We start from the raw sequence: 12427 nt of genomic DNA, 5'->3' as shown, positions 1-12427 counted from the left end.
TCACTATCCTATCTATCTGCGACTCCACTTTCAAGGAGCTATGAACCTGCACTCCAAGGTCTCTTTGATCAGCAACACTCCCTAGGACCTTACCATTAAGTGTATAAGTCCTGCTAAGATTTGCTTTATCAAAATGCAGCACCTCGCATTTATCTGAATTAAACTCCATCTGCCACTTCTCAGCCCATTGGCTCATTTGGTCAAGATCCTCTTATAATCTGAGGTAACCCTCTTCGTTGTCCACTACACCTCCAATTTTGGTGTCATCTGCAAACTTACTAACTACACCTCTTATGCTCGCATCCAAATCATTTATATAAATGACAAAAAATAGAGGGCCCAGCACCGATCCTTGTGGCACTCCACTGGTCACAGGCCTCCAGTCTGAAAACCAGCCCTATACCACCACCCTCAGTCTTCTACCTTTGAGCCAGTTCTGTATGCAAATGGCTAGTTCTCCCTGTATTCCATGAGATCTAACCTTGCTAATCAGTCTCCCATGGGGAACCTCGTTGAATGCCTTACTGAAGTCCATTTAGATCACATCTACCGCTCTGCCCTCATCAATCCTCTTTGTTACTTCAAAAAAAACTCAATCAAGTTTGTGAGACATGATTTCCCATGCACAAAGCCATGTTGACTATCCCTAATCAGTCCTTGTCTTTCCAAATAATGTACATCCTGTTCCTCAGGATTCCCTTCATCAACTTGCCCACCACAACCATCATGTCATCTGCAAACTTATTGACCCACTCTTCCACTTCCTCATCCAAGTTGTTTATAAAAATCACAAACAGCAGCGGTCCCAGAAGAGACCTCTGCGGAACACCACTGGTCACCGATCTCCAGGCTGAATACTTTCCATCTCACACCACCTTCTGTCTTCTATGAACCAGACAATTCTGTATTCAGACAGCCAACTTGCCCTGTATCCCGTGCCTCCTTACTTTCTGAATGAGCCTACCATGGGAAACCATATCAAACGCCTTGCTAAAATCCATATACATCACATCCACTGCTCTACTTCATCACTGTGTTTAGTCACATCCTCAAAGAATTCAGTAAGGCTTGTGAGGCATGACCTGCCCCTCACAAAGGCATGCTATCTCTAATCAAGCTATGCTTTTCCAAATAAATTCTTTCTTTCAGAATCTCCAGTAATCTGCTCACCACCAACTTAAAACTGACTGGTCTGAAACACCCACGGATACCCCTATGCACTACTCCAGTGGACAGTGAGGATGCAAAGACCATCGCCAAAGGCGCAGCAATCTCTTCCCTCGCTTGCCGTATTAACTTTGGGTATTTCCATTCTGGCCCAAACTTTCTGGCACGTCCTCCTTCCATCAACCTGTCCTCACAAACAACAAGGTCCCTCTCACTAGTGAATATTGAAGCAAAGTATTCATCCTCCTCCTAGGAGGAGGCATGGGTGGCCGTGGCTGACGAGGGAAGTTAAGAAACATATAAAGTTAAAAGAGAAAAAGTATAACATAGCAAAGATAAGTGGGAAAACGGAGGACTGGGAAGCTTTTAAAAAACAACAGAGGATTACTAAGAAGGAAATACGCAGAGAAAAAATGAGGTAGAAGGTAAATTGGCCAAAAATATAAAGGAGGATAGTAAAAGCTTTTTTAGGTATGTGAAAGGCAAAAAAATAGTTAAGACTAAAATTGGGCCCTTGAAGACATAAACAGGGGAATATATTACGGGGAACAAAGAAATGGCAGAAGAATTGAATTGGTACTACAGATCTGTGTTCACTGGGGAAGACACAAACAATCTCCCTGAGGTAACAGTGGCTGAAGGACCTGAACTTAAGGGAATTCATATTTGCCAGGAATTGGTGTTGGAGAGACTGTTAGGTCTGAAGGTTGATAAGTCCCCAGGGCCTAATGGTCTACATCCCAGGGTGCTGAAGGAGGTGGCTCGAGAAATCGTGGATGCGTTGGTGATTATTTTCCTGAGTTGGATAGATTTGGGTTCAGTTCCTGCGGATTGGAGGGTGGCTAATATTGTACCACTTTTTAAGAAAGGTGGGAGAGAGAAAGCAGGAAATTATAGACCAGTTAGTCTGACCTCAGTGGTGGGAAAGATGCTGGAGTCTATTATAAAGGATGAAATTAGGACACATCTGGATAGTAGTAACAGGATAGGTCAGAGTCAGCATGGATTTATGAAGGGGAACTGAAAATGTGTTGCTGGAAAAGCGCAGCAGGTCAGGCAGCATCCAAGGAACAGGAGAATCGACGTTTCGGGCATAAGCCCTTCTTCCGGAATGAGGAAAGTGTGTCCAGCAAGCTAAGATAAAAGGCAGGGAGGAGGGACTTGGGGGAGGGGCGTTGGAAATGTGATTGGTGGAAGGAGGTCAAGGTGAGGGTGATAGGCCGGAGTGGGGTGGGGACGGAGAGGTCAGGAAGAAGATTGCAGGTTAGGAAGGCGGTGCTGAGTTCGAGGGATTTGACTGAGACAAGGTGGGGGGAGGGGAAATGAGGAAACTGGAGAAATCTGAGTTCATCCCTTGTGGTTGGAGGGTTCCTAGGCAGAAGATGAGGCGCTCTTCCTCCAACCGTCGTGTTGCTATGGTCTGGCAATGGAGGAGTCCAAAGACCTGCATGTCCTTGGTGGAGTGGGAGGGGGAGTTGAAGTGTTGAGCCACGGGTTGGTTGGTCCGGGTGTCCCAGAAGTGTTCTCTGAAACGTTCCGCAAGTAGGCGGCCTATCTCCCCAATATAGAGGAGGCCACATCGGGTGCAGCTGATGCAATAGATGATGTGTGTGGAGGTGCAGGTGAATTTGTGGCGGATATGGAAGTATCCCTTGGGGCCTTGGAGGGAAGTAAGGGAGGAGGTGTGGGCGCAAGTTTTGCATTTCTTGCGGTTGCAGGGGAAGGTGCCGGGAGTGGAGGTTGGGTTGGTGGGGGGTGTGGACCTGACGAGGGAGTCACGGAGGGAGTGGTCTTTTTGGAACGCTGATAGGGGAGGGGAGGGAAATATATCCTTGGTGGTGGGATCAGTTTGGAGGTGGCGGAAATGACAGCGGATGATACGCTGTACATGGAGGTTGATGGGGTAGTAGGTGAGGACCAGTTGGGTTCTGTCCTGGTGGCGGTTGGAGAGGCGGGGCTCAAGGGCGGAGGAGCGGGAAGTGGAAGAGATGCAGTGGAGGGCATCGTCAACCACGTCTGGGGGGAAATTGCGGTCCTTGAAGAAGGAGGCCATCTGGGTTGTACGGATTTGGAACTGGTCCTCCTGGGAGCAGATGCGGCGGAGACGAAGGAATTGGGAATATGGGATGGCGTTTTTACAGGGGGCAGGGGGCAGCTCTGATCTCCAGCATCTGCAGTCCTCACTTTCTCCTTTATGAAGGGGAAATCATGCTTGACTAATCTTCTGGAATTTTTTGAGAATGTAACTCTGAAGATGGACGAGGGAGATCCAGTAGATGTAGTGTACCTGGACTTTCAGAAAGCTTTTGATAAAGTCCCACATAGGAGGTTAGTGAGCAAAATTAGGGCACATGGTATTTGGGGCAAAGTACTAACTTGGATTGAAAGTTGGTCGGCTGATAGGAAACAAAGAGGAGTGATAAACGGCTCCATTTCGGAATGGCAAGCAGTGACCAGTGGGGTACCACAGGGATCAGTGCTGGGACTGCAGCTTTTTACAATATATGTTAATGATATAGAAAATGGTATTAGTAATAGCATTAGCAAATTTGCTGATGATACTAAGCTGGGTGGCAGGGTGAAATGTGATGAGATTGTTAGGAGATTACAGGGTGACCTGGACAAGTTAGGTAAGTGGTCAGATGCATGGCAGATGCAGTTTAATGTGGATAAATGTATGGTTATCCACTTTGGTGGCAAGAACAGGAAGGCAGATTACTACCTAAATGGAATCAATTTAGGTAAAGGGGCAGAACAGAGAGATCTGGGTGTTCTTGTACATCAGTCAATGAAGGTAAGCATGCAGGTACAGCAGGTAGTGAAGAAGGCTAATAGCATACTGGCCTTCATAACAAGAGGGATTGAGTATAGAAGCAAAGAGGTTCTTCTGCAGCTGTACAGGGCCCTGGTGAGACCACACCTGGAGTACTGTGTGCAGCTCTGGTCTCCAAATTTGAGGAAAGACGTTCTGGCTATTGAGGGAGTGCAGCGTAGGTTCACGAGGTCAATTCCTGGAATGGCGGGATTACCTTACACAAAAGACTGGAGCGACTGGGCTTGTGTACCCTTGAGTTTAGAAGACTGAGAGGGGATCTGATTGAGACATGTAAGATTATTAAAGGATTGGACATTCTGGAGGCAGGAAACATGTTTCCACTGATGGGTGAGTGCAGAACCAGAGGACGCAGCTTAAAAATACGGGGTAGACCATTTAGGACAGAGATGAGGAGAAACTTCTTCACCCAGAGAGTGGTGGCTGTGTGGAATGCTCTGCCCCAGAGGGCAGTGGAGGCCCAGTCTCTGGATTCATTTAAGAAAGAGTTGGATAGAGCTCTCAAGGATTGTGGAATCAAGGGTTATGGAGATAAGTCAGGAACAGGATACTGATTAAGGATGATCAGCCATGATCATATTGAATGGTGGTGCAGGCTCGAAGGGCAGAATGGCCTACTCCTGCACCTATTGTCTATTAAGGACTTCCCAACCTCCTCTAACTCCAGGCACAAGTTCCTTCTGCTATTCCTGATTGGCCAGAGTGAGGGTAGGGCCTTTCTCTTGTTCCTCACATCCGTGTAGAACACCTTGGGGTTTTCCTTAATCCTACATCCCAAACCTTTTCATGACCCCTTCTACCTCTCCTTAAGTCCATTCTTCAGTTCCTTCCTGGCTACCTTGTAACCCTCTAGAGCCCTGTTTGATCCTTGCCTCCTCAACCTTAAGTAAGCGTCCTTCTTCCTCTTGACTAGATGTTCCACATTACTTGTCATCCAAGGTTCCATCACCCTACCATCCCTTCCTTGCCTCAGTGGGACAAACCTATCCAGCACACTCAGCATGTCCTCCCTAAACAACCTCCACAATTATATTGTGCGCTGCCCTAAGAATATCTGCACCCAATTTATGCTCAACAGTTCCAGCCTAATAGCATTGTAATTCCCCGTCACCCAATTAAATATTTCCCATACTGTCTGCTCCTACCCCTCTCCATGACTATAGAAGTAGTCAGGGAGTTGTGATCTTATCACAGAAATGCTCTCCCGAGATCTGACACCTGACCTGGTTCTTTGCCAAGCACCAAATCCAATATGACCTTCCCTGTGTCAGCCTTTCTACATATTGAGTCAGGAATCCTTTCTGGATACACCTGACAAAATCTGCTCCATCCAAACTATTTACACTAAGGAGGTTCCAATCAATATTAGGGAAGTTGAAGTACCCATAACAACAACACTGTTACTTCTGCATCTTTCCAAAATCTACCACCCAATCCACTCCTGTGTCATTATTTCAGGGTCTGTAGAAAACTCCCAACAAAGTGACTGCTCCTTTCCTGTTTCTGACTTCCACCCTTGACTCAGTAGACAAACCCTCCTCAACGACCTTTTCTATAGCTGTGGTTTATCCTTGATTAGCAGTGCCACTCCCCCATCTCTTTTACCCATCTCCCTATTCCTTTTGAAACATCTAAACCCCAGAACATCCAACAAACATTCCTGCCCATAATATCCAAGTCTCCATAATGGCCACAACATCTTAGCTCAAGTACTGCGCCATGCTCTAAGTTCATCACCCTTATTCCGGACACTTCTTGTGTTAAAATAGGCACAGGAGAAAGTGAGGTCTGCAGATGCTGGAGATCAAAGTTGAAACTTTATTGCTGGAACAGCACAGCAGGTCAGGCAGCATCCAGGGAACAGGAGATTCGACGTTTCGGGCACAGGCCCTTCTTCAGGAATGGGAAGAAGGGCCTGTGCCCGAAACGTCGAATCTCCTGTTCCCTGGATGCTGCCTGACCTGCTGTGCTGTTCCAGCAATAAAGTTTCAACTTAAAATAGGCACACTTCAACCCATCACACTGACTGCAACTTTGCCCTGTCAACTATCCATCCTCACAGACTCTCTGCATGCTGTACCTACTTGTTCACCAGCACCCCACCCTCTGATCTGTAGCTCCAGTTCCCAGCCAAACTAGTTTAAACCCTCCTGAATAGCTCTAGCAAATTTTCTGCCCAGAACACTGATGCCCCTCCAGTCCAGGTACAACCCAATCTCCTTGTAGAGGTCCCACCTTCCCTAGAAGGTATCACAATGATTCATATGTCTGAAGCCCTCCCTCCTACACCAGGCCTGCAGCCATGTGTTCAGCTGCACGAGCTCTCTGTTCCTAGCCTCACTAGCCTGTGGTACCGGTAGCAATCCTGAGATTACTACTCTGCTCGTCCTGCGTTTTAGCTTTCAACCTAACTCCCTATGTTCACTTTTGAGGGCCCCCTTCGTTTTCCTAGCTATGTCATTGGTACCATGACTTTTGGCTGTTCCCCCTCCCCCTTAAGAATCCTGTAGATTCAATCAAAGACATCCCTGACTTTGGCACCTGAGAGGCAACAGCCTACCAGGGAGTCTCGTTCGCGACCACGGGATCTCCTATCTGTTCCTCTAACCACTGATTTGCCTATCACTATCGCTCTCCTACTCTCCCCCTTCCTTTCTGAGCCACAGAGCCAGGGTCACTGCTGGAGACCTAGCCACCGAGGTTTTCCCCTGGCAGGTTCCACCACTCAACAGTATCCAAAATGATATACTTATTATTGAGGAATCCCTGCACTGACTGCCTATCCCCTTTCCCTCTCCTGATGGTTACCCAGCTACCTTTATCCTGTAACTTCAATGTGACTACTTCCCTATAACTCCTCTTTCTCACCCCCTCAGCCTCCCGAATGATCTGAAGTTTAGCCAGTGCCAGCTCCAGTTCCCTAACACAGTCTGTGAGGAGCTGGAGCACTTCTCGCAGGTGAAGTCAGAAGGGACACTAATGGTGACCCTTAACTCCCACATCCTGCAAGAGAAGCATGCAACTGCCCTAGCTTCCATCCCCTCTGTTCTCAATTGTCAAGAGATTTTAAAAAACCTTATCTAACCAATCCTCCACACAGCTTTTTTTGGTTAAAAGAAGACAATGGGTGGGAAACACTACATTTGCAGTTTTTCGGCTTTAACTGCTGCCCGACGAGATGAGTTCACTTACCCAGCAGTCCCCATGTCCACTTCCACTCCTGTTCAGCCTTTGCTCCACTGAGTCACGAGGCAAGTATTTAATATTACAATTTACCTTTCCGGCTGCCTCCTGGCTTGCGCTCTCTCAACTCCTGCTGGTGTAATGGAGGCTGCTGATTCACAAAGTTGTTAATATTCTACGAATGTTGCAGATTTGGACTTACAGAAGGCATCCAGATTAATTACAAATTAGAGATGTTTTGGATTGATGAGTCTGGCAGCATGAATTAGCAGTTAGCAAGAAAATCGGAAAAAGAGGGTAGGTATACATGAGCATTTCTCAAAATGGAAACAAACTGAACGTGGTGTTCCCTAGAGATCCATGTTGGGACCCATGCATTTTCTGTTTTGTAAACGATTTGGAGGTGGGGGTTGAGGACAAAATCTCTAATTTTGCAGATGATACTAAGCTAGGGAGAATAGTGAATTTTAAGAATGGTGTTGTTCAGCGTGACATTGACAAGTTGGCCGATTGGCAAACACCTGGCAGATAAATTTCTTTGCAGAGAAATATAAGGTAATACATTTTGGTAGAAAAAAATGCAGGGATAATATAGGCTCAATGGTACAACTTTGAAGGGAGTACAAAAACAGAGACCCCTCAAACAGAGGGAACAGGACAGCACAATGCTCAGTGGTTAGCATGCTGCTTCACAGTGCTAGGGACCGGGGTCAATTTCAGCCTTGGGCAACTGTCTGTGTGGACTCTCCACATGTCCATGTGGGTTTCCTCCCACAGTCCATGCTAAATTGCCCCATAGTGTTCAGGGATGTATAGGTGTGTGCATTAGATTAGATTAGAATTAATTACTTACAGTGTGTTAACAGGCCCTTCGGCCCAACAAGTCCACACCAACCCGCCGAAGCGCAACCCACCCATACCCCTACATTTACCCCTTACCTAACACTACAGGCAATTTAGCATGGCCAATTCACCTTACCTGCACATCTTTGGACTGTGGGAGGAAACCGGAGCATCCGGAGGAAACCCACGCAGACACGGGGAGAACGTGCAAACTCCACACAGTCAGTCGCCTGAGGTGGGAATTGAACCCGGGTCTCTGGCGCTGTGAGGCAGCAGTGCTAACCACTGTGCCACCGTGCCGCCCACGGTCATGGGAAATCTACAGTAATAGGGTAGGGGAATTGATCCAACTCTTCGGAGGGTTAGGCCAAATGGCTTGTTTGCATGCTGTAAGCATTCTATGATTCAAAGTTTGAGTGCGTAATTCACTGCAGGTGGCTAGGTAAGTTGAAACAATTGTTTAGGTGGCTTACAGGGTCCTTAGGTTTAGAAATAGAAGCTGAAGAGTATAAAACCAAGGAAGTGATCAGTTCGGAAAAGATTTACCAGAATGTTACTGGTCTGGAGGGTTTTTCCACTGGACTGTAGAAGGTTGAGGGACGACCTGGTTGAGGTTTATAATATCATGAGGGGCAGAGATAAGGTGAATAAAGGCCTTTTTCCCTAGGGTGAGGGAACTTCAATATTAGAGGACATACTTTTAAGATGAGAAGAGAATGATTTAAAAGAGACCTGAGGGACAACTTCTTCACACAGAGGGTGGTTCATGTGTGGAATGAACTGCCAGAGGAAGTGGTAGATGCAGGTACAGTCACAACATTTAAAAGTCATTTGGATAGGTACATGAGGGTTTATGGATCAAAAGCAATCATGCGGGACTAATTTAGTTTGGGAAGTTTGGTTGGCATAGATGAGTCAGACTATCAGTGGTTTATTTCCACGCTGTATGGATCTATGAACACATTTTGAGCAATATGTTCAGTTCTGGCACCTTATTTAAGGGTGTTGTAGCCCTGGACAGATTGCCACACGAAAGGTAATATCCAAGGTACAATCACATGAGATTGGGGGTAATTTATTAGCTTGGATAGGGATTGGCTAACCTACAGAAAGCAGAGTCTAGTCTTTTTCTGGTTGACAAGTTATAACTGCTGGGGTGCTACAGGTTTTTATCCTTGGGTCCCAATTATTTACAATCTATATTAATGCAGTTTTAAAATGTACTATCGCCAAATTTGCATGTGATAATAACTGAAAAGTTGCAATGAAAGAAATAAGAAATTTAAGTGGATATGGATAGGTTTGCTGAATGGGCCAAAATTTGGCAGACAAAGTTTAATATGGATAGAATCATAGAATCCTTAGTGTGGAAGCAGGCCATTCAGCCCATTGAGTGCACACCAACCCATCAAATCGAAAGGAATTTCACAGTGCTTTCGTGCACAAGGATTTGGATTTCTCCTGCACGAATGACAGAAAACTAGTGTGCAGGGTTTTTTTTATTCAATTTGTGGGGTGTGGATGTCACTGGCTGGCCAAAGTTTATTGCCCTTGAGAAGGCGGTCAAAGAAGGTACAGCATATAAGGAAAACTGAAATTTAACATTTATTACTGAAGGAAAACTATAAAAGTACAGAAGTACCTTGCTGCAAACTAAAGAAGGCATTGATGAGACCTCACCAGGAACAAAGAGTACAGTTTTGGTCCCCTCATTTGAGAAGGGATATAATTTCACTGGAGGCTGTTCTTAGTTCTTGTTCTCTAGGTTCACTAGATGGATTCCAAAGATAACAGGTTTGCCTTATGGAGAGAGATTGGGCAGTTTAGGTCTACGTTCTGGAAGAATGAGAGATCAAATGGAGGCGGAAAAGATGCTTAAAAGGGAATGGACAAAGTAGATGGAGAAAGGAAGTTTTGAGGAGAAAGGGTGACAGATTTAAAACAGAGAAGTTTCTTCTCTCAAAGGATTGTGAATCTGTGGATTTCACTGTCCCAGTGTATGGTGGATGCTGGGACAATGAATAAATTTAAGGAGGAGACAGACATCTTTAATTAGTCGTGGTTGAAGGGTTAGGCAGCTTGGGCAGGACAAAATGAGATCAGCCATGATCACATTACATGATGGAACAAGCTTGAGGGACTTAATTATCTACTCCTGATCCTTGCTCTTATGTACATGGACATATCTTAGCATGGATAAAGGACTGGCTAACTAATAAAAGAAAGAGATTTAGGATTGATGGTGAGTGGGGGTAGCTGTTTCAGAATGACAATCACTAACTAGTAAAGTTTTACAGAATTCAGTGCTGGGAACAAAGTTATTTAGAATCATTACTCAAGAATTGAATGAGGGAAGTAAGTATATTGTTGCAAATTTTGCAGATGAAACAAAAATAGGTGAAAAGGCAAGTACTGAGGATAACAGAGTTTACATACTGCTAGATGTATGTGAGTGGGGAAAATTGAAATTTAGTGCAGGGAAATGTGAGGTTGTTACTTTGGCAGGAAGAATAGAGAAGCTAAATATTATTTAAATAGAGGAAGACTGAAGAAATCTGCAACAAGGAGGGTTTGAGGCCCTCATGCTTGATAAATCACTTTGTGGATTCCTGATATGGGGGGGAATTTTCTCACAAGCGGTTCGGCAGGTTAGACCTGTACTCACTGGATTCCAAACTCTTTATGAGGTTTTTTTAAAAATTTCTACTCTTGGCCTCATCATAGAATCCCTACAAGTGTGCAAATAGGCCATTCAGCCCGTCGAGTCTACACCGACCCCCCAAATAGCATTTCACCCAGACCCATCCCTATACCTGTAACCCTGTATTTCCCATGGCTATTCCACCTAGTCTGCACATCCCTGCACAATCCTCACCTGGACTGTGGGAGCACACAGAGGAAACCCATGCAGATATGGGGAGAATGTGAAAACTCTACATAGACAGTCGCCCAAGGGTGGAATCGAACCACAGTCCCTGGCATTGTGAGGCAGCCGTGTTAACCACTGAGCCGCCATGTTGCCCTGACATCCTTAATAAAAACATGTGGTGATGGGTTGGTTTCTAATAGTGGTGGGCACAGATGGTAGCAGAATTAGCTACCTTGCATTACTAAAGAAATTAAACCCATTGCAACAACAGGAGTCCAATGCAGCCACATAATGGGCCAGAAGACTGTTGCTGGGCACATTTTGGGTGTTAAACAATCTTAATGCAGCAACCTTTACAAAGGCAACTCTGTGGTGATCAATTATGCTCCCAAAAAAACCAGGAGCAAATCATGCACTTTCCCACTGTCTTCTCCTTTAAGCAACTTGATGTTCCTACAACAAATGTTACCCTCAGCCCGAGGTCCTGTCTGATACCAATTCCACAAACCATATTTAAGATCAGAACATTTAAAAATAAGGCATCAACCACACATTACATTATGAGGAATTTTACTATATTCATCAATACACTGTGCATCACAGAGCACGGAGTATTTAACTTTAAACAAATGTTTATCACATTGTATTTTAGCCTTTCTGGATCAAATTCTGAATGAAAGCCAAGTTGTCTGCAGTCAAATAAACTACAGTTCTAAAAAATATGCAATTTAAAATTTATACATGTGAACAATGGCCCGAAGTATATTTTGACAATCCTCTTCGACCCCCAACTCTTCATGGCCAACTTTCCTTTCAATGCAAACTGTAAAGTTTTGTCCATCAGGCTTCTTTCTGTCCTTTCAGGCTGGATTTCATTCTGCGCTTCTCCTTCTGACCCAGCATACGATGGATCTTCTTGCGAGCTTCTTTCTGCCTTTTAATCTTAGCCTCTTCCTGTTTGCGTTTCTCTGCAAGAAACTCTTTGTGCTGCTGGTGTTCCTTTTTACGTTCTTTCTGCACTTTGTAAGCATTCACTGTGCTCAGAGCAGTAAGCAGGGCTGAGATCTAAGGACAAAAACATTCATTGTTAGGCACACAAATCCTAGTAACTTCTCACATCAACTTTGCGATCAAAACAGAGAAAGTTGACGATTACAATGAACTTAGCGAGTATGTTGAAGTAGATTGGGAAACCAGATCAAAACGTTTGATTTTAAGATTAGATTACATTACATTACATTACAATGTGGAAACAGGCCCTTCGGCCCAACAAGTCCACACCGACCCGCCGAAGCGTAACCCACCCATACCCCTACATTTACCCCTTACCTAACACTACGGGCAATTTAGCATGGCCAATTCACCTGACCTGCACATCTTTGGATTGTGGGAGGAAACCGGAGCACCCGGAGGAAACCCACGCAGACACGGGGAGAACGTGCAAACTCCACACAGTCAGTCGCCTGAGGCGGGAATTGAACCCGGGTCTCTGGCGCTGTGAGGCAGCAGTGCTAACCACCGTGCCGCCCACA

General features: G+C 45.3%; 1 protein-coding gene across 2 annotated transcripts in view; it reads right to left on the bottom strand.

Moving 5' to 3' along the window:
* Nucleotides 1–11448: 11448 nt before the first annotated feature.
* Nucleotides 11449–12427, bottom strand: part of bms1 (BMS1 ribosome biogenesis factor) — a 123141-nt gene continuing 122162 nt past the window's right edge. For both annotated transcript variants that reach the window (XM_087982292.1, XM_043678628.2), the window contains one exon: nucleotides 11449–11960. In XM_087982292.1, coding sequence (XP_087838418.1) covers nucleotides 11736–11960 — 225 coding nt within the window. In that variant the 3' untranslated portion in view covers nucleotides 11449–11735. The remainder of the gene's footprint in view (nucleotides 11961–12427) is intronic.

Source organism: Chiloscyllium plagiosum, unplaced genomic scaffold (assembly GCF_037043375.1).
Source record: "Chiloscyllium plagiosum isolate Xiang-an unplaced genomic scaffold, Cpla_swu_hap1 HiC_scaffold_43, whole genome shotgun sequence".
NCBI lineage: Eukaryota > Metazoa > Chordata > Chondrichthyes > Orectolobiformes > Hemiscylliidae > Chiloscyllium > Chiloscyllium plagiosum.
Note: the sequence above shows the minus strand (reverse complement) of the source record. Positions and strands in the feature narration are given on the sequence as shown.